The following is a 26,810-nucleotide window of genomic DNA, read 5'->3' as shown; positions in this document are numbered from 1 at the left end:
CGCCCTCACCTGGTGCCCCCGCCATCTTCAACAACAACCAACTGATGTCTCACACAATAACATAAACCAACTGCTGTGATTATTTATTCATTTATTAAATAATTTCAAGCAGGATACCATAAAAATGTGACTATTAAAGACACCGGCCTCTACCCTGATAGTGACTTTTTTTAATGCACTGACATGTTTTTGTCCAGAATATAGTGATATAAAACATTAAACTTTCATTAATCACTTACAAAGTCTACCTATTATTATTATTATTTTCTGTTACACACACACCGGTTATGTTAGCTACTGGATAGATTTGTCGTTGACGTCACGCTCTAAAAAAACTAAATAGACAAATTTTATATATTAAATGTTCAAAATCCTTCATGAAATAGCTTCAAATTTACACTCTCTCGCGTCTTGTAAAATATACATAAAGTTACACCCCCCCTCCCCCTCCCGCTAAGGCCAGAGGATCCAAAATGGATCCTTCTGGAATCTGATGTGTTCATGCACACTTTGTCTCTTCCCCTCCACTAAGGCCACACCTCGATTTAAAATCTTGATCATTTCCACAAATCTCTTTTTGTGACTTTGTCCTGTCATCCTTGGTGTCAGCTTTTGTTTTCAAACCCTCTTTTCCTCTTTTAAATTGTCCCCGTCCTGCTCGCTCCACATCTTTATTGCCTGTCCTCCATCTTGCCTCCTTCTCTTTTTCGTCTCTCATTGGTTTTTCAGTGCGTTGATGTGGGCGCAGATCTTGAGAGCTGGTCCCAGTTTGATGTTCATGCTGGTCATCAGGTGGTCCTCGGTCAGCAGCAGCAGAGCCTGGCCGTCAATCTCCTGCACCCGGAAGGCTTCCGCCACATCGCTGCAGCCTAAACCCAGAGACACGTGGAAGATTTTAGGCATATTTACTGGATTTCAAACCTATGTCCTCATATGAGCACAGACTTTGTGAAAGGTGACAAAAACAGAAGCTGTGTGCGTGAGAAGAACGGAGAAGTGTTTCTGCTCAGGCCAGATGAGAAAACATGGAACGAGACATGAGGAAACATGACACATCAATAATAGTGTTTAATAAAACAGGAAGTAGTGGATATATGCTAAATATCCACTATATATATATATATATATATATATATATATATATATATATATATATATATATATATATATATATATATATATATATATATATATATATATATAAAAAAGCTGAAGATGAAATACGACAACATTGTGTCCGAGTCCTTGAGACAGTGGGTCTAAATTGAGCCGAGTAACTGGAGGATGCTTCTGTGTCGTTTCTATGGCAACCACCCCTTCCCTCCCATTCTGCCGATGTGGTGTAAAAGCACGATCATCCACAAATACTTTTACAGAACTTTATATTAGCACCCAGAACTTGTGCCACCATGTTTTGGTTTTATATTTTACTTTACACGTGATTTTATAATGTTGTCTTGACATTTAGGAGGTGACGTCGTATGTCACATCATGTATGTTAGATAAAAATGTGGCACATTTGTTTCAATGCAGGTAAAAATCATTTGTGCACATGCAGCATTACGGGAAATTAACGTTTGAAAACTCATTTAAATGTAATTTTTTCTCCTTGGTTTTAAAGCAGGATTCCAGTCATTTATAACTTGGTGTTTATTGAGTTTCAACTCCGAATCACTGAACCATCTCACAGTAAAAACCCATTTATTATGTCGAGATTCCTTGCAGATATTTCTGATTAGCTGGAGACTCTTTTGTTTTTCTCCTTCAGGCTGACAGCTGGTGCTTAAAAGTATGCGCATTGCTTCACTCAGTGGTTGATTTCAGCATTTTGCGAAACGGTTAATTGGATGAGTGGAGCCAGAGAAGCTGTGCACCAACTCTCTGTCATATGCTGTCAATTAAGAGGCTTTTGTGTTTGCGTAAATCTAACTGACAGTCTTAACAGAGGCTGCCAACTCGGGGCGAGCTGAAGGTCCCAGGAGGATGTCTCCGTGTGCGTGCAGTCTAGCTCTCGGGTTTACCTGGCAGTGTGTGTATGAAGGCGGTTACTTCCTCCACGCTCCACTGGGAGGGGGCCGGTTTGAAGGTGGTCGTGGGCATAGAGGTGGTCACGGCGGGCGCGGACGCCCTCCTCGCTCTCCGCGCCGCTCGACGGTCCATCCTCACCGTCATGGCGACAGCTGGGTCTTCCTCTGCTCCATCATCGTCTTCCTCCCCTCCTGCCACCATGTCCTCCTCCTCGTCCTCCGCCGCTGCCGCTGCTCTCTCCTTACCCTCCTTGTCCCGTCGACCGGCACTCCACAGATCACGAGGCTGGAGGGGGCGAGGACACGGGACAAATAACCACTGAGTCAAGGTGTGAAGATGTCAGGTAAGAAGGCAGGTGAGCTTGAAGCTTATAAATGCATCATTACTCGTGTTTTAAATTCTGACTTTAGTTTTATGTGCTAAGTTTACCTGAAGTATCAAAAAACCGAATTACATTTCTTACAACCCAGAGGTGACACAAATCATCTTTTCTTTTTATTTCATAGATTTTGTCAATTTTGGTTCCTTTCACATACTTTGTTTTTAGGTTCTATAAACAAGCCTCAAGAATTTAGAGGGACCATCCCAGGCATGTAAAACATGACGAGAGCCCCCAGCTACACACTGCTTTGTGTGTCAGATCAAACTGCTGTTATGGATGCTCCTGGGCACAGTCATAGTCATAGCCTCTCTTTTTTGTCCTTTTTTAAGTCTGTCTGTGGTCATTTATCGTTTGTTTTTTGGTCATTTGCACCTCTTTTCCATAGTTTCAGGCTATTGTCACATTTGAGTTGCTTTGCATCATTTTGTATCTTTTAACTGAGCTTTGTTCAGAAATGATGTGTCTGTTCTTAATCATACAGTGTCTAAAGTGAACATTTTGTCTCCATTTGTGTTATTTTGTGTCAATTTCAATTGTTTTGTGTCTTTTTATGATCATTTTGTGTCTGTTGTTAGTCATTTTATGTCTTTTTCTGGTTGTTTTGCCTCTCAATTTGCATAGATGGCTACGGACTGCTGCCAATTTACATTCTGCTTTTGGACATTTTGTGGCTACTTCTACTCATTTAATGTCTAACTAATGACCATTTTGATGACTTTGTGTTCATTTTTATTTCTTTATGTCTTTTCTCTCTGTTATTATTTCCGGCTATTTTTTAGTCTTGTGTCATTTATCTGAGCTTGTTCAAACAATAATTATGAGCAGTAACCCTAAAAACTCTCTCCTTCTTAACAATCCATTGTATGTCATAAAATCTTATATATAATATATAAAAAGTTTTTCATTGTATTTAATGTATTATCATATAACATCCTAATGTAAATCTGAAAAGCATCTGTGTGAATAACAAAGCAACACTGTAAAATGTTTGAACAAAAGTGCAGTGTAAACTATTACCATGTACCAAGTAAATGTAGTGGAGGGTCTCTTGCCCCATTAACTAGAAGTACTAGTACACAAGTAAATGAACGTAATTACTTCCAACCTCTGAATAAACCTGTTCTCACTATGTAGCCCATTAGGTAATAATTGCTGCACACTGGGCGTCATGTCCCTCCCACGTTTTGGTGACCGTTTGGGATTTTGATTGGCATATAAATGGTTATGTTGTAGAAAGAAATGGTGAAACTCCAGGCGTTAGTCCTTTGTAGCTGCTTGCAGTGTCAGGGTACGGTGATGTACCTACCAGCCGCAGTAGAAGAGGTTTCCCAGGGACCGACTCAGCCCGGTTCAGGGCCGGTCGGGGCCTCTCTGACCGACTGCCTGCGCTCAGAGCCCTCAGGCCCTTCGTCAGACGAACGTTAAACCTGATAGAGAGGGACAGAGAAAGACATGCTTCCTCATTTTGCTGCTTTGATTCACACTCATATCTGTCTTCAACACCTGTCTGTCTCCACACCACATCCTGTCAACACTGCTGCTGCTGCTATCGCAGCAACAGCCACAAACACACAACACCCTGGCTCTGTATGAAAACGTCAAAGAATAAAATGGCTGTCCTCTTCCTCTCTTCTTTGCTGTTCTGCTTCTTAACAGCATGAAATCAGGTCTCACCCGCGTGCACAGGAAGTGGAACAGAAGCGCTTGGACCGCATGAAGTTGTGTGCGTGGCCTCTTTTCCCACAGAACTGGCAGTGCAGCACCGTTCGGTCCCTGTGGCCCGACCCTGTGTATAGGAGACCAACATGTTCAACTGATCTGACAAATGTTTTCATCTAAAAATACACACACTGCTATATGTTCATTGGTTATGTGGTACTAAGAGAACAAAGCACTGATACTAGGCTGCTTCGAGCCTGGACTTGGCAACACAGAAGAGTGGCCAAATGTGCCTTGTGTATCAGTTAAACTGCCTATTGTTTCTAGTCAGGTTTTGTTCAGTATAACAATCACAAACCACTAGAGTGTTTGGAGAGTTTGAGCTCGTCCAAAGAGGCAAGAAATCAACTTCTGATGTACCAAACTTCATAGTCTTCTATGTTTAAACCAACTTTTTAGATTTTTGTCATCTTTTTTCCCCAATTATCAGCCGCCATCCGCCTCTAGCTTTTAGTTCAATTCATTTTGCTTTTACAATTAGTTTTCAAACTGTGTTGAGTTTGTATTATACAGAAACAGCCATTATTTAACTGAATGTGACACAACAGTTATTTACTTCACCAATTGTCAGTTACTGTTAACTATTATCACATTATAATCTGTAACAAATGTCTCCATATCACAATTTTCATAGAATTTGTTATAAGAGCAACACTTGACAGAAACTACCTAATATGCATACTGTCTTTGAATGCAGCACAGAGAAGGGCTTATCGTAACACTCAAGTAAAAGCACCACATGTTTTAAAATGTAGTCCAAAAGTAGTATTGCACTATCAAAGTGATTTTTAAGTGAGTTACTTATTTCCACATGTGCCTCCTAATCTAGTTCACAAGGCTCTTACGGGTCCCGGGGTCGTCTGTGTCCCCTCCCTCCTCTTCGTCTGAATCCGTGGAGTGCTCCGTTGGCTTTATGGGGTCCGGCACAGGCAACGGCGCGCTCCCATTGGTCCCATTCACTTCCTGTGGTTTGGCCACCTGCTCTGGAACCAGCAGAGATGAGCGGTTCACCTGCACAACAAAAAGGTACAACATACAGTAAGTGTGCGCACGGCTCTACATTCATTTTTCTTCAGATATAGAAAAATATGGTAGAAAAAGTGCAAATCATTTCATCACTCTTTGCGTTATTCATGAGAAGCCAAGGAACAAGAAAGTGCAGCAAAATTATGAGCAAATTCAAAATGATTCTCCAGCTTTTGTGTCACTTTTATGTGTCACTATTTATTTATAGATTTTTTGAGTCTGTATTCTGACAGTGTATCTAAATTTTGTTGTACATCCTTGAACAATGACAACAAAGTATCTCTCTATCTATCTACACATCTTAATGCTCTTGTCAGATCTGATATTTGTGTTGCTGGCTAATTGACATGTATCCAGCTCCTAGGCCATAAACGGACACACGTTTGCAGGTTTAAGTCATAAGAGCCACAATGTAATTTGTGCAACAATCCAATCATCAGTTTCCTCCCAAAACTGTTTGTTCCGCTAAGATTGTGACCCACGGAACAGATATGAGTTGGATGGATAACTGCACAGACCCAGAGGCCTAAAGTTACTGCTTGTGTTTCGTGTTTCAATGAGCAGAAATGATAAACAGTTACCTGAAACTATGTAAAAGAGGAGCAAAATGACAGAGATCAGACACAAAAACAAATGTAAGAGAGTCACAAATGACCAAACAAAAAGACGAAAAGTGAAAAAGAATCTGATCTGAATCATGTCTGCGTGTGTAAATGTAACGATGTGGATCAGATACATTTTTTTGTTTATCCGTGTTTGTGTGTTCATACAGGAAATGGTTGCAGTCCTTCCTGAATGACAAAGCCTTCCACCAGGTGAGTCAGAACCTGTTGTCCCTCCGGCCATGCTTTTGGCTCCCAGGGGCTGCTCAGCGATTGGCTGAAGCTCTCTGATTCGTCTCCCGATTGGCTGAGAGGTTCAGATTCCGTCTGCGAATCGCTCGCCGGCTTGTTGACTTTCTCTGTCTCGTGCTGCGGCACGCTGAGGTCGGAGGGGAGGGCGACCTGAGCCGGGAGGAGGGGAGGAGGGTTTTCTGCGGAGGGGGTGACGAAGGGCGAGGAGGGGGGAGACTGAGAGGACAGGCTGGACAGGGCTGGAAGGAGCAAAGGCAGTGAACAGAGTTAGTCGGTCTGTTTTATCTGGTTCACTTTCTCTAATCTTTGCTTTTTATAAAATAGTGGGAACTTTTACCTCGTTTTCCATCATTATATATTCAAAGTAAAGAAGAAAAACACCCCAAAAACATGCTTAAGTACAGTTGTCAGACAAATGTAATTGAGTAAAAAGACAACGTTTCCACCTAAAATGTGGTAAAATGGAAACACTCATGTGAACTACAAGTTTTTGAAAATTGTAGTTACTGCAGTAAATTTGAGGGTAGGTACCTGACTGGTTGTCAGACTGGGTGGACATGTTCTCACAGAAATCTTCCTGGCTCACAGGCTGAGACTCCTGTAGCCTCTGAACACCAGCGGGTGCTGGGACAGGGGCCGGGACCGGGGGTGGGACAGGGGCCGGGACAGGGGCTGGGATCGGGGCTGAGACCAGACCTGGAATAGGTTTTGGTTCTGTGCCGGAGTCTTTAACTGTGTTAGGCGTTGGGCAGGGATCTATGTTCGGATACTGAGACTGGTCCATGGCAGACTCTCCTTCCTCTTCCTTCATCCTCTTGTTCTCCTCGCCTTCCTCCGTCCTCTCTCGGCCCCTCTGACCTTCCTCTGTCACCTCCATTTGTTCCTCCTCTCTGCCTGCTTCCACCTGCTCATTACCAGTAGTATCTTTCTCCTCCTTCAATGTCTCTCTTTGGTCTTCTTTCTCCAGACTCAGGTCTTTCCCAACACTCCCCTCATCTCTGATCACTTGTCTTATCCCTCGCACTCTTTCTCGCTGCTCCTCACTCTCCTTCGGCTCTCCTTTCTGAATCAGAGTTTGTGTTTGCGTTTGCCTCGGAGGAGAGGCCGGACTCAGGAGAGATGGAGGAGAAGGCAGGGGAGAGCTTGTTTTTGGCATAGATGGATTTAGAGGAAGAGGAAGCACCTCATCGCTGCCCAAAGTCCTCTTTGATTGGCTGGATAGCTCAGATGCTTCAACCACCCGAGGTGGTGACTGCCCCTTGTTGTGGGTGTACGTGCCAGCTTGGCGGCTCGAAGAAAGGGCAATGATCTGAAGCTGCCTCGCCGCAGAAGGCGAGTGCTCGAAAGCGGAAGCAGGAGACACTGTTTGGGATAACGAACAACTCTTCGGTCCAGCCAGTGTCCTGCTGATGGGGGGGATGTGACTAGAGGGAGCAGCGGTGACTGGTTGGAGGTTTGAAGTGTGTCGAGGAGACGGTGTTCTGTGGCCGTTCGGAGAGTGAAGTCTGGGCCTCAGAGGGGCTCGAACTGGAGAGTAGAGATCTGAGGAAGCAGAAGGAAAACAAACTTAAAGTAAATAAGGAGTGAAGTGTTTATGCCCACAAACCAGCTGCAGGATTCCCAGGACTGACTGTCAGGAGTGGATCATGGATAGACTACTGAACAGGACCCACTGGGCACAGACACTGACCTCCTGGGTCTCTGGAAGTAACTGTTCATCTTTCTCGTTTGATAAAACTCAGTCAGATGACACAATATGACCACAAAACATGCAAAACGGCAACAACATGACGAACATCCTGAAATCATCCAAAAGACTGACACAAAGTGAACAAAAGCAGACGCAAAATAACAAAAAACTGACACAAAACGATCAAAAACGGACACGAAATAAGAAAAACTATAAAAAAAATAACAAATAAGTGAAAAGAAACTGACACAAAATGACATAAATGACCAAAAATAGACACAAAATGGCAAAGAACGGACCCAAAATAATGAACTACAGACATAACCTTAAAAACAAAATCCTGCTTCTAGTTCACAGCCTCCTGTCCCCGGTCCACACTCTTCAGGGAGCTCACGAAGTAAATGGATAATAACCAGCCACATTTCTAAAGCTACAATAAATATAAAAGAAATGTGTGTGTCCTGTCATCAAATGCCCTTTTCAGAGCTCCAGAGCCTCTCTGTAAAACCTGCAGGTGTTTTTATTCATCATCCCTTCAGGTTTTGCTTTGTGCCCCTCTGTGTAATTTTGCTGATTTTTATTCTTTCTTGTAGACTAAATATTAAAGGCCTCATCAGTTTATCACTGCACAATAATGCAACACAACGCTGCCCTCCGCCACATTCGACGCCCAGCGAAAATTCCATCTCTGCTTTTGACCCAAACGGTCGGCAGCAGTAATAAGAAACGTAAGCAGTTTATTTGACTATTTTTATCATTTTTAAAATCGGATGCACTAGATCCCGTTGTTTTCGTGATTCCATATGATTGTGTTGTAATTAGGCCACGAACCAACGACACGCCAATTATCACTTGGATCGCTGCACAACCAAATACCCAGGTGGACGATTTGCTTGCATCGTTCACTAGTGGATCAGGTTACGTGATGGTGCTTGTGCATCATTTAACGTGTTAGGATCCATTTTTCACAGGAATCTTCTGAGAATAAACAACTTTATAATTTCAGCTGTTTACTTGAATAAAAGTTAAATAAAATGTTGAATAAAAGTTAAAGCCTTAAATGAATCTGATCCGCCGTTACTAATCCTTCCTGGACTTACTTGGAGGACGAATGGAGATCTGGCGGCTGGGCGTGGTCAGGCTCTCCGTGGCTGTGGTGCTGGGCGGCGGTCGCGGCCTGAGAGGAGGGAAAATGGGGACGTGAGGGCGAGAGAGGGGGGGTGGCGCTGAGGAGGGGGGCTTAAGGCGCAGGGAAGGAGGGATGGTTAGTGCCCCAGGGGGGGGAGGCCTCAGGGTGAGACTCTGGAGCTGGACGGGGGAAGGAGACAAAAAGACAGAGATTTAGTTTGAGCATCTTTTCACTTTCAGGCTTCGCTGCAAGGTGTTGGCTGCACCAATCACTGCTTAGCAACAATTGCTAGGAGAACAGGTGCGTTAAAGCAGTGCGATAAGGCTGCAGAGAACGTTACAGAGCCACAGCGGTGGAAAGTAACTACATTTACTCAAGTACTGCAATTTCTTAAAACACTTTGCATATTCGACCTTTGGGCCACACCACTAACTGTTACATTCCTAATCAATGAATTATTGATTTATTGTGCCAATAAATTGTGAACAGACGTTGGGTTTTTTCCACCAACAGCCTGAGCCAGTTTTTTTTGAATAAATTACACTTTATCTATGACAAAACTTTATTTTCACTTTTTGTTGCACAATTCTTTACTTTCTGGACCAAATTGTTGCTCTTCCTTTAGCTTGAAAGCACATTAAAAAGACCCACTGAGGCAAAGCTTACCTTTGAAATTAGAAGACGTTTTTATGATAGATTTTCTAATACTTGACTTTGGAAAAACAATAGTGTTTCCTCTGGTTCTTGATCAGATCATTTCTCATCATTTTTCAAATTATTTTTTCAAAATTATTTTTCGTGTTATGACTTTTTCTTGTTTCCATATGGTGGTTATCACTATCAACTGCATTCATGCAGAAAGCCTGACAGCTGTAGCACTAGTTTATGAAATATTGTAATGAAAATCATAAAAGCCCACAAGGAATGTCATATTTCTGGGTATGCTCACCTGAGCGGAGGCAGGGTTAGAGGCAGAGGGGGAGGTGGAGGTGGAGGAGGAAGAAGAGGAGGATGAGAAAGAGGAGGAGGATGGGGCAGGTCGCATAGCAGACGTAAGAATCAGCTGCAGAGAGATAAGAAGAGAAGGAGAAACAAGCAGAGGAACAGGAGGAAAATAAAGACAGGAGAGCAGGGATTAAAGCACAGTCTAAAGGGGGATTTGCATGTTTGTGTGCGAGAGGCTATAACATCTCAACGTCAGAGTAACAGAGCAACGTCCTTTGTTTTAATCTCTTCCTGCTTAGTGTCATAAACTGAAATTTAAATACATTTCAAACACAATCAAATGTGAGTATAATGTCACGGCTGGATTACTAAATATGACTGCAAGGCTACAAGGGGCCCTGAAGAAACAAAATGACCCCTTATGTAGTCGGAGTGCAGAAAGACACAAGACAAGACATAAATGACCACAATGATCATTCAGAAATGCAGAATGAGTATAAAGAAGTTAAACCAAAAAAGATGCAGAATGACTAGAAAGACAAAATTCACACAAAATTTTGCAAACATAATGACTAATGATTTTTGTGTCATTCAATCTTGCTCCTGTGTAGGAGGTGTGGGACGTGTTGTGAAGCATATTTTTCTGCAGAAAACTCCTGAACTGATCCTTAATCTGTCTTCTACTCCCTGCATCTGGCTCATTTTAATACTGGTCATTTTTCCTGCTGCTGTTCTCATTACATGTAAAAATGTATGTAAATGTGTGTGTGTGTGTATCTATGTTTACCATCTGAGCTCTCAGGAGCACCTGGTCTTGGCCAGACCCTTTGAGACCTTTTCCCAGGAGCAATGTCTGCTGAGATACCCTCTGTCTGACTGGGGAGGGGCTCTGATTGGCCCTCACAAGACCAGGTGTGCCTACAGGATGTGATACCTGGAACAAAGGGAGACGAGGAAAGAGTGAGGAGGGGAGGGAGGGGAGGCCATTAAGGAAAAGCTTTAGAACGCAGACATTTTCTTATTACAAGAGAACTGCTCCAAATAAACGAGTGTAACATCCATTCAGGAACTTTTCAACTCAACATAAATATCTATAGAAGCTTTTATGTTTTTAATCTGATTCAACTTCAAATTTATACGTTTGTCAGAACTCAAATAAAGAGTAATTTTAAAATAAGTCGATTAACTCACCTCATACAAATAAGTTGATAAAAAACACAACTATAGTTTTAGTAGACTTCAATTACTGAATTAACTCATCCAAAAAAACTAACAAATCTAAATCAACCAAACTAAAACAAATGTTTAAAAAAACAATAAGTTAAATAATATTAAGTTTGTCAGATAAGTAAACTGTATACTACAACTTGATGTAGCTTTTAGCTCCTTCTCTTCTACTTTTAAGCTGAAACAACAAGTTATATTTTGAGAGTTTGATTGGCTGGAGGTCCTGCTGACCTCATCCTTCCTCTGACATAGTATGTAGGCAAAGCAAGGCAAATAGATTTCCATACAAACAGGACCTAGCAGAGCAGTAAAGTGGGTGCAGATCCTTTTTGTATTTTCTTGCTGCTAACATTTGCTAAAGTACTGTGCTTAAGTACAATGCTATTTAAATGTTATGTTACTGTTACTTTAATTCTACTACATACATACAAAAAAGTAATCGATGCTGATGTATTTTTATGGTATAATAAATTAAAAATGATAGAATCAGCTCCATCTTTTACCAGCTGCTGCTTTTATTGTACACTACATTTCTATGCCAACAGAAACATTTGTCCCTTTTTATCAATTAAATACTGTAAAAAATATATATTTATACTATACTACTATATATAAATATTTCTCACATAAGTTAAATAAATAGACACTGAATATTTTATTCTTTTAAAATGTTTGTCTCACTTATAGCATTATCAACTGCAATTTCTAAACAGAAGGAAGTTAAATTAAAAGTTGAAGTACACTGTCATAACATCTCTACATTTGACCATGTGAAATGTGAGATAAAAGCAAACGGAGAGGAAGCTGTAACCCCGTACAGACAGACACAGACAAACACTGACCCAGACGGCAGAAAAATGTTCACGGTGTCTCACCTACACGTTCTGTCGTCTGTCAGGACGTGTATGGTGTGACAGTGCTAACAATTTTTCATCATTTTGATCATTTAAAAACTCTCTTTTGACGTTTAGACTAAACCAGGTTCTAACAACACACTGAGATTCCTTGGTCAGTCGTAATGAGTTCGTGCTTGTTTCCAAAGGTCAGCAGTGAACAGGATTAACGTTCAGATAATCCGACCTTGGAGCGTAGAGGTCAGGTTTTTAATCTAAGTGCTCCGCGGTGACCTGGGCCTCAGCTTTATCCCCAGGACTGGGTGTCATCTGATGGTTTTGGTTATTAGTTTATTCTAATCCACAAAATGATCACAAATGTTAAATCCACATGTTACATAAAATATAAAATATAGTCAAAAACAACTAAATCAAATTCCCCAAGATCAGACCCCAAAGTCGTGGCCAGGATTCAGGTTTTAATCCTTCACATTATATGAGAGATGCAGTTTGGTTGAAGTTTGATACCCAACCTTAGCCATCATCATTCTCTACATGGAAACAAAATCCAGCTCAACCTTTCTGGTTTTTAATGCTGTGCAGAGAGCAAATTAGAGCGTGTGCAGAGCAAAAAGAAAAAAAGAAAAACCCTTTCCAACTCACTTCACTCTGAGCCGCTCTGTTATTCACATATTAACTCAACTTCAGGCCATTTGTGTTTCTGATTTAATTGCTAAGGAAACACTAACATTTCTCAGCCTTAACAACATTTACCACCAGGGTAAAGCAGCCTGTAATGTAATGTAGCCTCACATGTTGTCCACACCAGCATGTGAGGACGTCAACACTCACGGGAGGAAGTAACAAACATTAGACCTTAAGGGGGTGATACACAGCTAATCAGAGTATTTCTGACTGCAGTGTAAAACTTTTCAAATACATATTTATCATAAGAATGTACTAATATGCATGTCCCAGCTATCTCTTTTTACTACACAGAGCCTCCTAATCAACACTCAGACTGCAGTTCAAATTTTACAGCTAAAACCTGTCTCACTCAAAAATGTTTTATAAAAGGTAAATAAAAAGATAAACATAATATAATTGGCCCATAACACAGAGCCTCTAGGGACATTTGGAACAAACAACAAACTCATAACAAACTGTATATTTTGTTTGTTTGTGTTGCTGTGTTGTTCTTTTGCAACTTGTGATTTGTTTGTGTTGCGTTTGTTTGCTATCAAGTCTTTTGTGCTTTTTTTTGGGGCAAATTATTAAAACAAATATGTTCGGAGCCTTACAGGCAACATCTAGAGTAAATTAATGTCTCCCATATCTTTCAAATATCAGAGCAATATCTACATTTTTATTAGCTCAGATCTTGGGTGATCTGAACCACGGCGGCCTGACAGTGTAAGGACAACGTTTAGAGGAAGAAAATGAACGCGGGATATTAAAGTGACAGAGAAATGCCCCTGAAGTCCCTGGTGGATACTGCATCCTTCATTTGTGGTGTGGAAGTGAAACACAGGACTGTGCGTTACTGTAAGTTGCTGCTTTCAATGAAAGGTGCTTATGAGCTACTATACATACGACAGGCTACACTGACTTTCTCAAGTATCCTCTGACAAGGTTTTTCGCCCCGGGGACATCAGAACAACATTATAACATCGCTAATAGTCACTTACGTAATGCAGCAAATATTAAATATGCTTGTAATACTGTAGCACACTGACTTTCAGTATGACTCAGACTTTCACACTGTTCCCATTAATAGTCAACCAGAAATCCATAAGGTGAAATGTTTGATAAACACAGACACAAACAGGAACTTCGTGACCTTTTTTTTTTTTTTTACAACGTCTGTAACTGAGCACGTAACTTACAAAGACACATAATTAAAGGGTTTCACTTTTTGGGGGGAATATATTTGCTGTTCCCTTTTACCAGCAGCTGCTTAGCTTAGCTTAGCTTAGCATAAAGGCTGACACTTTATATTGTATTGATTTGCACAAAAACTGAGGTGTGAAAGAAAGTCACTGATAAACTCTAGCTTAAAACTGAAACCACAATGTGTCATCTTCACACTTTGGTTTTTGTACAGATGAAACCAAGAAGTACACGCTCCGGCCACCTTGTTAGTTACACCTGTACAATCTAAGTCAATCTAATATAGCAGCTCTGCCATCAATTCATATTTTCACATTGTTATAATTTATCAGTTATTAAGTTGAAACTGTCAGAAAGGTGATAATTCTACTATGTGTTTATTATTGAGGTCATACTAAAGAGCACTATATTAACAGGTGGTTCTAATGTTTTGGCCCCACTATTTAAAATGCATGAGGGAGCCAAAACATTAAAACATTACAATTGGGTTGCATTAGATAGTATAAGTGTTCCTACTTTAGTGGCCACGGAGTATAAGTAGTAGCTGGTTGCCAGATATTAACTGGAGAGTTACAATTACCCCGTTTCCCAGTCTTTGTGCTAAGCTAAGCTAACTAGCTGCTGGCCTCGTTTGTCCTCCAAGAAAACAGACAGACTGTCTGCGGACCTGAACGTGCCTCAGGTGAATGTTCTTCAGATATCTGTAGCTTCACGTTTCACTCAGAAATCAGTGGAATTGGATGTAATAGCATCATACGGACAGCATTGTGTTTGTGCGTCTGTTACCTGTCTCCCAGGTGGGCTGGCTGGTGTGTGAAAAGGTGTTATTGGCGTGGAGGTTGGCGTGGATACAGGTCGTGTGTTGCCGTTGGTCAGGCTGGTGGAGGTCTTGGTGGATATGGTGGTGTTGCTGTGTGTTGCAACAGATGAAGAGGAGGAAGAGGAGAGGAGAGGGGAGGCTGTGCTGGCTGCAGCAGGTGAGGAGGAAGTAGAAGGGGAGGATGGAGGAGGAAGAGAAGAAGAATTCGAGGTTTGCAAATGAGATGTTTTGGAAACACTCGTGGGCGATGGAAGGATGGGGCGAGAGTACGTGCGGAGGGCAGGGGTTGCGGTGGAGGTGAGCTTAGGCGGCGCTGGGACAAGGATGTGGGGGGACAGAGTACTGGCTGCCGCTGCCTTTGGGGCGTGGGTCGCGGAGACAGAAGGAGCTGGGGTGAGAGGAGGCGGAGGAGAGTGGGTGGTGGGAGTTAGCGAGGGCGCAGGGGAGTCCAGGAGCATGGGGTTGGGGGTGAGTCGAGGAGGGGTGGGGGTTGTAGGGGTGGAGGAGTCGGCCATGGTGGTGGAGGTCTGAGGGCTTGTTCCATTGGTGGCCTCTCGGTGGTCTGATTGGCTTTGTCGAACCAGCTCCCTGTCCATTGTTCAACACTGTAGCACACTGAGGTAGACAGAAAGACAGAAAGACATTTACTGAGTCATTTACTCTCTTGCCCTCGCACTGACTTCTCACTTCATCAGTTCTCGACTCATTTGAAGCCGTACTCAGTCACTTAGTACCCTACTCTTACTGATTCACTCGTGTACTGACACGTTTACGGACTCACCGACTGAAATACTCACTTGCTGACTGTCTTACTCTCTTACTAGCGTCCTGAAAGACCCACAGTACCCGACAGTACCCAGCTACTGTCTCACTCGCTGACTCAGTCACTTTCTGAGTTACTTCATATCTTACTCTCTACCTGAATCTCTTACAAAGCCCAACACTGATTAACTTCCTCTGTTATTGACTGACTCAGTCATTTACTATCCACTAACTCACTATCGATTCGTATACTCAATTACAAATGTACTGACTTATTTACTTTCTTACTAACTCGCTGACCTAATAACTAGCACACAGACTACTGACTTGCTTACTGATTCATTTACTGAGTTTCTCACTTGCTGACTTAGTCTTTATTTTCTGACCCATCCAGTGTTTTTCGCATTGAAAAGTGGAAACATCTGTTTCAATAATTTTCCAAATTTCACTTTCTTAATTTTAGGTAATCAATGTGCTTTATAACCTATAGTTTCTAGAAGAGGCAGACACTGTTTTTGTCATCAATTTCGATACAAAATCATTTACATATATATATTTAGATTTTGACACCAGTCAAATGAATCATTAAAAGAATCTTGAAACTAGTTCACTACACTTAGCTAATCTTCATAGAACTGTGTTTTGGCTGCACCAGTGTTGATTTAGGTGAGTTTCGTATTCATGCAATCAAGTGTTTTTGGTTTTATTAATTTAATTAATTTTGATTATTGATTATTACTTTAGATTTGTATAGATGTTTTCACTTTTTTAAATGTTCTGTTATTATTTATTATTTCTCAAAGAAAAAAAAATCTAAATAAATTGACCGTGACCATGATTCAGAAGGATGATTCCAAGGGGAGATAAAAGTTAGGTTCCAAGTTTTCAGAGACACTGTAACATTTTGTTGGACTGCGCTGAATGTCAGTCTACACCTAAACAGCCAGTGATGGACTGAAGATGCTAATCCAGTGCAGCAAAGCAGTCACTCGCACTACATACAGTCAAATTTCCACACCACACTTTTGACTGGGCCTCAGCTTGTCTGGCTGTTGAGAAAACACTTGGCCGAGTGACTGACACATTACACCGCTACTATCAATTTCAGCCGTGTGTTTTGGACTAGAGCCATGGTAGCAGTTAATCTGACCACCGTTGCAGAGAAACTGTAAGTCCTCCTGCAGGGAGGACATGACATTAGGGTACTTTGTATGTCCTCATGGTACTACAGTAATCTGTGGAGGAGTTACAGGCTAATTCATTGTACACAGACAATGTTTTTTTTTCTGATGATTAATCATTTTACTCATCAGTCTTACTTCTACTTTTTTACCTTCGCATACACAAATTATGTTATGTTCCACATTCTTAAATGATTCTGACATTTCTTAGAGTAAAGAATTAACCGATTTGGCAAGAAAAATAATCTGCATATTGCCCCGTAATGACATAGGCCTGAACCACAGCACACGTGAGTGAGATTACAGTAAGCTTTCATGGCTGCTTGAACCGTCATACAATTCTATTATCTGTTTATTTATCTGGTTAAATGTATAAAATATTTATGTGTTGCAACACTTTTACGAGACAGGAGGCCCCTCACATGGGGAAGCTAAGTTACAAATGGTTTATGATGTTTTACAGTTGAATTCTGAGATTTTAATCATCTTGAAATCCTTTTTAGGTCTTTGGCCAAGGTTTTTCTTTTCTTTTTTTTCAAAGTGGCTCCTGTGCCACAAGCCAAAAAGAAAACACAAAAACATCAGTCCAGCATATTCATCCGTAACAACAAGTCACAGCATACTGAATGCACTTTTACAACCCTTATTGGGCCTTAGATTGTTCTGGGTGCTGTTTAACTTTTCACCGGTGCCAGTTTTCTTCTATTCACATTAAACTCCACTTCATGTTCCTTAAGTGTAGGTAGGAAGGTCATTTCATCCAGCCGCTGTTTGATGCATGTAGCATGTAGATGGTCCCAATTCAAAGTGTTAAAAATATGAAAACCTGGCTGTACATAACATCTTCAGAGCATCTGAAACTCATAAATTTAAAAAAGCAAAACCACCTATTACCTCTTTGCTCCAAATGATTTTCATTGTTCTATGACTATAATACTGTTATTAATCCTTATTCAGAGGTGCTGTATCAGATGTAAGGCCTGACATATTTGGAGCATCTTCACTGAGTCAGATCACTGATTTTGATAGAAAACTATACCAGGATGTCACTAACCTTTACATCACTGAATAAAACGTATGTACATTTTGATTAATCCCCACTGTATCCTCCCAAGGCCCACATCTTTAAGTGCTGAATCTTTCTGACTCAAACAGCATTTCAGTTCAATATCAGGAAAGAAGAGGAAAAGCACGGAATCCTAACGTTTAAGAAGCTGGAGCCTGTGAATGTTAGCCGCTTTTATCCTAAAACGTGTGTACAATCAACTCCCAGTACAGTAAACCAATTGTTGCAGCTGTAGCAACAATGTGGGTTTTAGAGGATTTTAATATTCACAGCAGTTTTGGAGCACGGGGCTCCAAATGTGGGACCAGCAGCCCCCCTGCAAAATGTCAGTACAGTCTAACCCACTCAAGTTATCACATAGCACACAGACGAAATTGGTGCAAATTCGGGCGACAAATGCCACCAAGGGGGAGTTTGTGGTTTAAACGGGGGCTCAGTTTGCACCCCAAACTTAGCCTAATCAATGCAACATCAGCACGCAAGCAGGTGCCAGTCCACACACCGCGAGCAGATGCTGACATCTGGCCCGCAGCCTGTTAACTGTGATCTGCACACGATGGCGAACATACTGAGTCACACTGCACGCCGATGACAGCTAGGCCAGAGATCACGCATGTGACTATAAAAAAAAAAAAAAAAAAAAGATGGAGACAGGCCTTCACAGTGCACAAGTCTCACGATAATAACATTTTGGGTAATTGTCATGTCCACGTTACGCGTAAAGCGCTTTGGGCACCTACCTGTGATCGGCGTCGTCCTGCAGGTTATTCCCGGTGTTGTCCATCCAAAAGTGAGCGCATGTTTATAAAGCCTGGTGCTGTGTTATCAGATGAGCGGGTCTGGGCTTTTTTAGCAGGGTCGACAGGCTAAAATGGGCGTGTATGAAGCCTCACTTCCTAGTCTGACAGCGCAGGGGCTGCTGCGAAGTGCGCGTCACCCTCCTCCTCCCCTCCCTCCCCCAGACAATAATTTCACCAGCCTCACCTATGCTTCTCCGCCGTCAGCGCTGCACACACGCAAAAAACGCAAAGTTGCAACTTGCGGCGCGAGACAGGCCCGTTTATGATGTGCATTAGCGTGTGCGTGCGTGTGTCTGTGTGTGTGTCGCACTTTGCTTAGGGTTTCATCGCAGCCCGCGGGCTCTTCACACGGAGCAGTCCGTAAATCCGGCGCTCTGAGGCGTCACGTTGCCCGCCGTCCTCGGGTTGTACCACCGCCGTCACACCTGCCGGCTCTGTGGTGGGGATCAGCCCGGCTCGGGGCCACTGTGCGGCGGCTGCGACGGGCCTGCTCGGTCCGCTGGTGGAGAATTGCAATGGAAGGCAGATTTCACAGGGCGACAGAGGCGAGACAGCACCACTCAGAGCTCAGGAGGACCGCGAAGGACGATATTTCCATCCAGGCTGCGCCATGCACGCGGAGCAATGCAACAGTCTGCTGTCTTATTACTGACGTAGTAACACACTTTATTATGAAACAGCAACACCGGAAGACAAAGCCTTTTTATCAGCGCTCGATCTTCATTTTGCATTAGGGACATTTTGTACCAGATGAATATCGTGTTTGTGGGTTATTATTTATTAAATTGGCTGACTTATTCTAACCGCCAAAGTTTACAAATTATTCGTGAGTTAAAGCGCAGGCAAGCTTATGTATAAAGCCCATTTCATTCATTCACAAAGGCAATTCCAAGTGCCAGGAGGAATAAAACTTACAGTTCAAGCAGAAGAGAGTAAGTGAATCAGAACCTATAGAATTATTATAAACTGGATACTAATCAAAAGCTGGGAAAAAAGCATTTATAGCTTAGAATGTTTTAAGCGAAATATACAAATGTAATGCAGTATCCGCTGTACATGGATTGTGCAGTGGCATAAAATGTAAATACTCAAGTACAGTATGTAAGTACAGTAGGCTCACAAGTAGCACACGTACAAGTACCTCAGAGTAAATGGATTTTTCTATTACTGCAACTTACAAAGATACCTATTTGGACATCCATTGATACAGAAGTGAGATACACTTTTATGCAATTAAAAATACTGTGTAGTATTTTAATGCAATACCTGTTTCATTTATCTATGACAAAGCATCATATTTAATAGGCGAATATTTTTATCTGCACAAATATGGACAGCGGCTTCTCCTCATGTCACTTTGGGGATGGCCAAGGGTGGCTGGGCCCTTGGTGGCGGGGTGGGGTTGGATTCGATCCCTCCCAACCCAATACCACTGATCCACCGTGAGGCCCCCATTAAGCTGTACAAATGTAGTAGAAAAAAAAAGTACATTTCCCTCAAAAGATCGGTGTCTAGTATAAAATGGATGAAAGTGCAAATACCTCTGATACTTGCTTAAAACCCTAAGTAATTGTATTTGTTTTTACCACTGAGTCTGGCGGAATGTGACTTTACAATCAGAGTCTAACTTCAAATCGCAAATCTCGAATCAACTGTTTTCTTTTTTTCATGTCTTTGTGTTCTTAAATCAAAAATTATTATATGCTCGCCATTTTTTGCCATCATTCAAATTATGCCTGCTCGTTTTTGGCTGCATGCCGGGCCACACAAACAATAAGCAAAGTCTAGATAGATTCTGGTAATTTTGCAGTATTTTGCTGGAGGTCATGCGACTTGTGCAGAGTCCCGTGTCCGTAATCGGATGAGCCGCTGTCACTGGACAAGCTGCACACTCGCCTTGGATCCGTGCGCCTCGGACACCCACTGACAACAAATACTCTGCTGCGTCACTTACTCTAATCTGCAGCGGTAGCGAAACAAAACTCAGACAATCAGCACAAAACCGGAAACCAGGCGGCTCTGCATTCAAAATAAAATGTGAGACGGCTGGGCTGCAGGGTAAAGACACGTCATTTAAAATGTGTCTGCAGCCATTATTTTCTTACTATCATTCCTCAGTTAATTACTATACTATTAGATTTTAGAAGCACCCCGACGTCATTAATTAGGCTGGTGTCCTTGTGTTGTGTGTACATTATTCCTGTGAGCTGCAGATTGAAAACAGTTTTAACGTGAACCTATTTTCACTCCATACTGATGAAACCAGAAAGCATCTAGTCTGTGGTTCCCTCTCCCTAAACTCCTGCAGGAAAAATTTTAAGAACATTTTAAATGTCAGTGTTGGTAAGCTTGATATTCTAAGGCAGCTTGTTTGACCTGGAGGCTCGAAATCTGAACATACTCAGTTTATTATCACAGAGGACAAAGAAAACCATGTGTTTTCTCATTAAAGAAGACAAGGTGGAGTTTGGACATGTTGCAAAAAATCAGTAGCTGATTGACTGATCTCTGTCCTTGTGCTGCTTTATGAATAAGCATTGATTCTAACCTAAGTCTAAGTGCTCACATTTTATCTTTATCCAAACTATGATTTATTGCCCTCTGCCAGATGTTCTGGTTCATTGCATGTCATTTTAGCATTTTGGTAGCGACAGAAAATAAACTTTTATTCTGAAAGGCAAAGCCTGAAGTGCTACTTCAATCTGTTTTACTTGACTCCGAAGTTGTTAAGGTGCAAGCTCCATAGCAACGGACTGACATAAAACGAAAAGTTGGAATTTAATGTTTTTGTTTCATAATAGCGAAAGTCCGTGTGAAAAGATGAACGGTCTCTTCCATAAACTGGGGCTGAAGACAGAAGCATCACCTTGAAATTAAAATGCCAGCCACAAAGGTCATCAAGCCTAAACCAGTGGAGGCGACGAGAAATTCCACGGAGAAAATCAAAACGGTGAAGGCAAAAGCGGCAGAGACTGAACCCAGAGTTCCCGCTGTGCGTAAAAGCCGTGCGTCAAGCTGCACGAGGTGTCCGCATCGGGACCGGTGTGACAGGACCACCGCCGGAGCGCAGGGCGCCGCCTCCAAAACGAGCTGTGACAGGAGAGCCAGGTCCAACTCCACAGCTCCCAGAGCGAGCGACAACGGCCCCAAAACAAACCCGGATTACCGCAGAGCGACCAGTTCTGTGAAACACGCGGCTGCCAACCCAAAAGGCCGGGAAACGACCGCCTGTCCAGGCCAGAGGGATCAACGGAGCATCAGGGCTGAGGAAAAGTATGCAAGTCAGAGGTGAGGAAGAAGATACTGTTACCAGCAGACCGTTTGTGACTAATGCCCAAGAGAATTCAAATGATAAAAATCTCAAAATCTATTTTCAACTAATATACTAGATGTAGAAATTTTATAAAAATAAAGTAAATGACAAGTCACTAGATAAGAAGCAGGCAATAAGTAAACACATTATAAACAAGGGCCTCACTAGGCCCATTCTCTTCCATCTTCTGCTGTTACAGGGCTCATACTGGACTGAACAGAGAACATAATGTCATGTGCCTTTTATCTTTTGTCAAGTTTAGCTTTGATCACCACACAATCTTATTGACATAGCAAAAATGTTTAATTCTGCATTTCCACTTTCCACACCCCAATCTCACTAGAAAATGAACATACCCTTCCTCCGCCTTGCCCCTGTACTCCAACAACACATGATAAGCTGATAATATAATGTTGTCATGAAGCCATTTCACTACATTTCTGCTTCGATAGAATGAATCGAGACAAACTCAAGGTGCTGGACTCCTCAGCAACTTCAGACAATTTGCCCTGTGCCCTTTTGTGGATGAATTAGCTAATTGCTGAGCCCTTAGGGATCAAGCTTCTCTCGACCTGGGCCTCTGTGTGAAGTGGATGATAATACTGCTCAGTGAAGTCATTTAGAGAAATATAATGATGCAAAACTACTCCAAAAACACTAGTGGAAAGAACTGCAAAAAAAGTGATGCAAAATTACTAAAAAGAGACAAAGCACTTAAAACACGATACAAAACCATGAGCGAGATGCAAATGAGTTGCAGATGACTGCATATGACAACTAAAACAGACACCAATGACCAAAAGCGATGAAAAACCCTTACAGTACATGCAATATGACTAAAAAGCGAAGCAAAAGTTGTTTCAGCACATGGCTCCTGTAGTGAGGTGGGACCTGTCAGTGTATGTGTCCATGTCAGGAGACCCACTGTCTCATACTCAGTCCATGTGTCTCTCTCAGTGAGTGTGCAGACTGGACTTTAGAGCTGAAAACATTTAGGAAACGCAGGTATAGTCCTCAAGTATCCAGCTTCTTGCTGCTGCCTGTGACCATCTGTTGCGGTGATTTAATCCTGCACGCTACCACAGACTGGGTCGACTGAGCTGTAGGCGAACTGAGAGTAAACACCACACAGGTGTATGATTGTTCTATTCAATATGTCGATTTCATTAGATTAAAGGCAAAGAAAGGGTTTTTAAATTGTTTTTGCCATTGACAATACAATTTAATTGTATCTATATACATCTCCATACATTACATTTGAATTTCATTGTCAAGTGATCAAATATAAATCAATTCAAAAGTTTATTTTTACTGCACCTTCTGTGCCCAGAGGTGCTAACGGAGGATGGAAAGTTGAACAAAGGTGTGTGCAAAGACAATAAAAGATAAAAGCAGTGATAATAATGCGCACAAAACAAGAAAATTAAAAAACATATAGAAAAAGAGCGGAAAGCTGACAATTAGACGAATGCACACAAACAAAACATTAAAAGATAAAATAAAAGAATTACAATGAGTAAAAATGATAACATACTAACGCAAATTAAAATTTTATAAAAGTATAGATAGAACAGACAAGTGATGATGATCTCTGCATGTTATTACACAAGATTTTACGCAGGCTGAACAGTATATACTGTAAATAGACATGTGTACATGTACACTTGTAGGTAACTTATTACATTAATATTTATTCCTGACCTTCCACACCTGTGCAGTTTGTTTTCTACTTTACAACTTTTACAAACTGCAATATGTACAGTATTCGTTTATGCTTGTTTTTTATTAAAATGCATTTGTCCTTTTCTTCCAGCAAATTATTTGTACATGATAATCATTTGTTTTGATTTATGTTCGTTTAGCTTTTGAGTCTATTTCTGCCTTGTAGACATTATTAGTAGAGCCACTCGAGACTGGAGCCAAACTAAATTGATTATGACTCCAAACATTTGTCACCACCTTAGCTGAGATCTGGAGTGCGGAAATGTCCCGAGAATAGATTAAAAGAAGAGCTAAAAACTGGTGCAGAACCAATAAGATTCACTGGCTAAAGCAGCAACAGTAAAACCCAGATGAATACTGAACAAACCAGAACAAACCAGATGTTTGAACAAACCAGATGTTTTGTTGAGCATCAGTTGGTTGAATAAAAATGTCTCTGTGCAACAAAACAGAAAATAAAGCAGAGTGTGTTTGTGTGTTTCAGTTACAAAGCCTTTACTGTCATCCCCCCGGACCCCAGGAAAAGAAAAGAGATCCAGAGGAGTGAGATGTCCTGTTTGTGGATGCATTCACATAGGATTCACTGTTTGTTGTTGTTTGACATGTTGTGTTAATTGTTGTGTGATGTTGGACTGGTTGAACAGAGGCGGAGGCAGAGCTTGCTGCTTTAGAGGAGCTGAGGCTGAGCAGAGCGATGGCGTACGTCTCCATTAACCCCAGCAGTGTTGGTGAGACACACACTCAAACGCACACTTTCAAAGGAACATGTGTAATGTTCAGTGTGTTTGGTGTGATGTATTTACTCCGTGTGTGTGTGTGTGTGTTAACAGGTGGGTGTATGAGTCTGGAGGAAGTGCGGTTGAAGCAGCAACAGGAAATGATGGAAGCAAAGAGGAAACAGAAAACGGTCTGATAACTTACAACTACATTCATGTTGAGTTCAACAACATGTGCTTTGTAAGACTGTTTTTTTTTCTGCAGCACTTAAAAGGTTTTTAGAAGACATCACAAATCCAGATCCATTCACCGCATTTGATTTTTAAACTGCTGCACAAAGTAAAAATAAAGCAGCCAGAGTGACACCTCCTCACTAAAGCAGCTCCACAGAGATCACATGGTTCTAAACTGGACTAAAATCCCACATATAAATAGAAAATATAATTTAGACTTGTAAAATATTCAAACTTTTTAAATAATTACCTACGTGTGCTCAGTTTTTTTTGAAGTAATTATTGACATTACCATAAATATTTCACGTATTATACTTCATGTTTTGACATGTAGTTCAACGCGTCACTCAACCGGTTTACTGTAACAAATCAAATTTTACTTATAGAGCTCAGGATCACAAATCAAAAAATTGCCTTAAGAGGTTTTACACTCTTTACCCTCTGTACTTAGACCCTAGAAAATTGGGAGAAACCCCAGGGAAGAGCGGCCGAGGGTTAATAGATGTCACATGTACACAAAAGAGCCTCTTAGATTTCCTTAATGGACAATCAAAGGGACATCTCATAGAGTATTATCATTTATAATTATGATAGAGAAGGATATTTAGCATCTTCCGTCATATTTTCATCACTTATTTGGGTCTAACCTGCCAGGTTGTGCTGTGTATTTGATCCAGTGTACCTCATATTTTGCCCTACAAATATGACGTAACCTTTCACATTTTTGTGACAGTTTACAGTAGACAAAGACGAGGACGCAGGAAATATGGGGAAGCGTTTTCATTTGAATTGTGGTTGGAGTTGCAGTGATAAAGCTTTCGGTTCGTGGTTTATGTCTGGGAACACCTTTCTATTTGCAGGTGTTCGTGAGGCTACCAAACTTGATTTGTCAGAAGCAACTTTGACACGGCTATAGCGCACATTTACTTTAGTTACTTTTCTAGGCTACTGTGTTGAGCTACATGGCTATTTTTGTTTTCATTCATGCATTTAATAGAAATGTAAACCTGTGCTGTAATCACTCAAGGTCCAGGCAGCTGTATACATTATATCCTTGTAAATAAATGTATTCAACCACAAACAAACACACCTGCATCCACTTAAATCTTTGCTGAGGGACAGCTTTTCACTCGTGTACCTTGTTTAAGGTGTGGTCGACACATCACGCCATTCTCCCCTGTTACACAAGACCTGCATTGCAGAGATGATTGGGAGAAATGCAAGCTGACGAAAATGAGCTGTCAATGATTTGATGTGTTGTACGTTGTCAGCACTTTTACACCTGTACTGTATTAAAAACATGTTAAAAGCTTTGTTTACTTTGGCGTGTTTTACATTTTAGAACTTATACTCAATGTTTTTTTTTTCCAGTTCTATTTGTTAGCAGCATTGTCTTCTCTATCTCTTCTTTCCCTTTCCTCCCTTGTCCTTTTCTATTTCTTTAACACATGTGTAACTTATGTCAACAATCTCCTAACTTGACTCAAATAATAAGAAGAAGTACATCCGTTATGGACTGTTCTCAGCAGCACATTAATCTAGTGAGTATTTGTAGCAGCAGGATGATGAATCTGGGACTGAGCCAAATTGAGACTAAACTAAAACAAATAAAAACTGCAGCATGTGTTGATGCCAAAGAAGGAACTTGTCACACAGTGAAACTGTGTGTCTCATTTTGGACAGTGATTTAACTCTAGAGCACTCTAGAAAAAAGAGATAGTTTTTAAAACACACTGTGAACTTTCAATCTCGACAGATTCAAGATTTTTTTATTAACACGTAATGCAGCTTTTATAATACATGCCCCAAAAGAAATAAGGATTTGCCCATGTTTCATTTGATTTGATATCAGGATCCCAAATTTTGAGTTGGGCACAATGTGAATTGATCTAAGTCAAATATTTTTTGTAGGTTGTGGTGTGTTGGGACATCAGGCAAATACTAACAGGATTTAATATAATGTTATTTTTTATATACTAATTAGCATCACATCACTACACAATGCTGTATTGTTGTTCAAAGAGTAGAAATATACATTTTCTTTTCTGCATTTCTAATCATTACTAAATAATATTTAGACAATAGTGCTATGATTATACAAATTATAATCATTATATTAATAGTGTATTTATTAATTTTACTGCTTATTATATGATAACTGTTATTAGTACTCATCATATTAATCACGAGTACATAACACCTTAGCTCACTGCACCTCGTGTTGTTCTAATATTCTGTTACCTATTATTATTTAAATCTTATCTTTTCGGATCCTATCGTATCTATTTCAGTGTAAAGTGTCATGTTGTCCTCCGCCACCAGAGGTCGAATTTGCCTGTTTCAGAGGCGGTGAAGGTGCACAGGGTGGGACAGTGATGGTGACCACACGACATATTGTGTGAAGGGTGACTGAGTTCTGTTTAAAGAACATCTTGTTCTCTTGAAGAATCACGTTACTACAAGAAATACTCAA

The 26,810-nt window shown here is 41.1% G+C and overlaps 2 protein-coding genes across 6 annotated transcripts; one reads left to right on the top strand and one right to left on the bottom strand.

Moving 5' to 3' along the window:
- Positions 1–74: 74 nt before the first annotated feature.
- si:ch211-230g15.5 (polyhomeotic-like protein 3) lies at positions 75–18,980 on the bottom strand. 4 transcript variants are annotated; one of them, XM_067487025.1, is made up of 12 exons: positions 18,537–18,980; positions 14,510–15,158; positions 10,561–10,707; positions 9,778–9,891; positions 8,800–9,007; positions 6,541–7,551; positions 5,926–6,248; positions 4,975–5,140; positions 4,085–4,196; positions 3,717–3,837; positions 2,022–2,313; positions 75–869 (listed from the first exon to the last, which is right to left on the bottom strand). In XM_067487025.1, the coding sequence occupies exons 2-12, from the start codon at positions 15,137–15,139 to the stop codon at positions 715–717; spliced, it is 3,279 nt and encodes a 1,092-aa protein (XP_067343126.1). In that variant the 5' UTR covers positions 15,140–15,158; positions 18,537–18,980; the 3' UTR covers positions 75–714. The 4 variants fall into 4 exon arrangements, with proteins under 4 accessions (XP_067343126.1, XP_067343127.1, XP_067343125.1 ...); XM_067487026.1 differs by having other exon boundaries at positions 18,663–18,980; XM_067487024.1 differs by lacking the exon at positions 18,537–18,980 and adding an exon at positions 18,293–18,530.
- Positions 12,381–25,650, top strand: zgc:194621 (uncharacterized protein LOC795037 homolog). Of its 2 annotated transcripts, none has more exons than XM_067487032.1 (5): positions 12,381–13,378; positions 21,154–21,640; positions 23,872–23,930; positions 24,032–24,115; positions 24,218–25,650. In XM_067487032.1, exons 2-5 carry the CDS (start codon positions 21,231–21,233, stop codon positions 24,298–24,300), a joined length of 636 nt encoding a protein of 211 aa, XP_067343133.1. In that variant the 5' UTR covers positions 12,381–13,378; positions 21,154–21,230; the 3' UTR covers positions 24,301–25,650. The 2 variants fall into 2 exon arrangements, with proteins under 2 accessions (XP_067343133.1, XP_067343134.1); XM_067487033.1 differs by lacking the exon at positions 12,381–13,378 and adding an exon at positions 19,138–19,284.
- Positions 25,651–26,810: the final 1,160 nt, after the last annotated feature.

The sequence above is a fragment of the Channa argus genome, chromosome 19 (genome assembly GCF_033026475.1).
Source record: "Channa argus isolate prfri chromosome 19, Channa argus male v1.0, whole genome shotgun sequence".
Taxonomy (NCBI): domain Eukaryota; kingdom Metazoa; phylum Chordata; class Actinopteri; order Anabantiformes; family Channidae; genus Channa; species Channa argus.
This window is presented reverse-complemented; position numbering and strand designations above follow the sequence as displayed.

Bases quoted from the DNA above. Each gene is read 5' to 3' on its own strand.
- si:ch211-230g15.5 (XM_067487025.1), bottom strand. From the start codon at position 15,139: ATGGACAGGGAGCTGGTTCGACAAAGCCAATCAGACCACCGAGAGGCC. The intron at 4,197-4,974 runs GTAAGAGCCTTG...TCCTATACACAG, and splicing joins CACAGACGACCCCGGGACCC to GGTCGGGCCACAGGGACCGA. The intron at 3,838-4,084 runs GTGAGACCTGAT...CCTCTCTATCAG, and splicing joins TCCACTTCCTGTGCACGCGG to GTTTAACGTTCGTCTGACGA.
- zgc:194621 (XM_067487032.1), top strand. From the start codon at position 21,231: ATGCCAGCCACAAAGGTCATCAAGCCTAAACCAGTGGAGGCGACGAGA. The intron at 21,641-23,871 runs GTGAGGAAGAAG...TGTGTGTTTCAG, and splicing joins GAAAAGTATGCAAGTCAGAG to TTACAAAGCCTTTACTGTCA. The intron at 23,931-24,031 runs GTGAGATGTCCT...CTGGTTGAACAG, and splicing joins AAGAAAAGAGATCCAGAGGA to AGGCGGAGGCAGAGCTTGCT.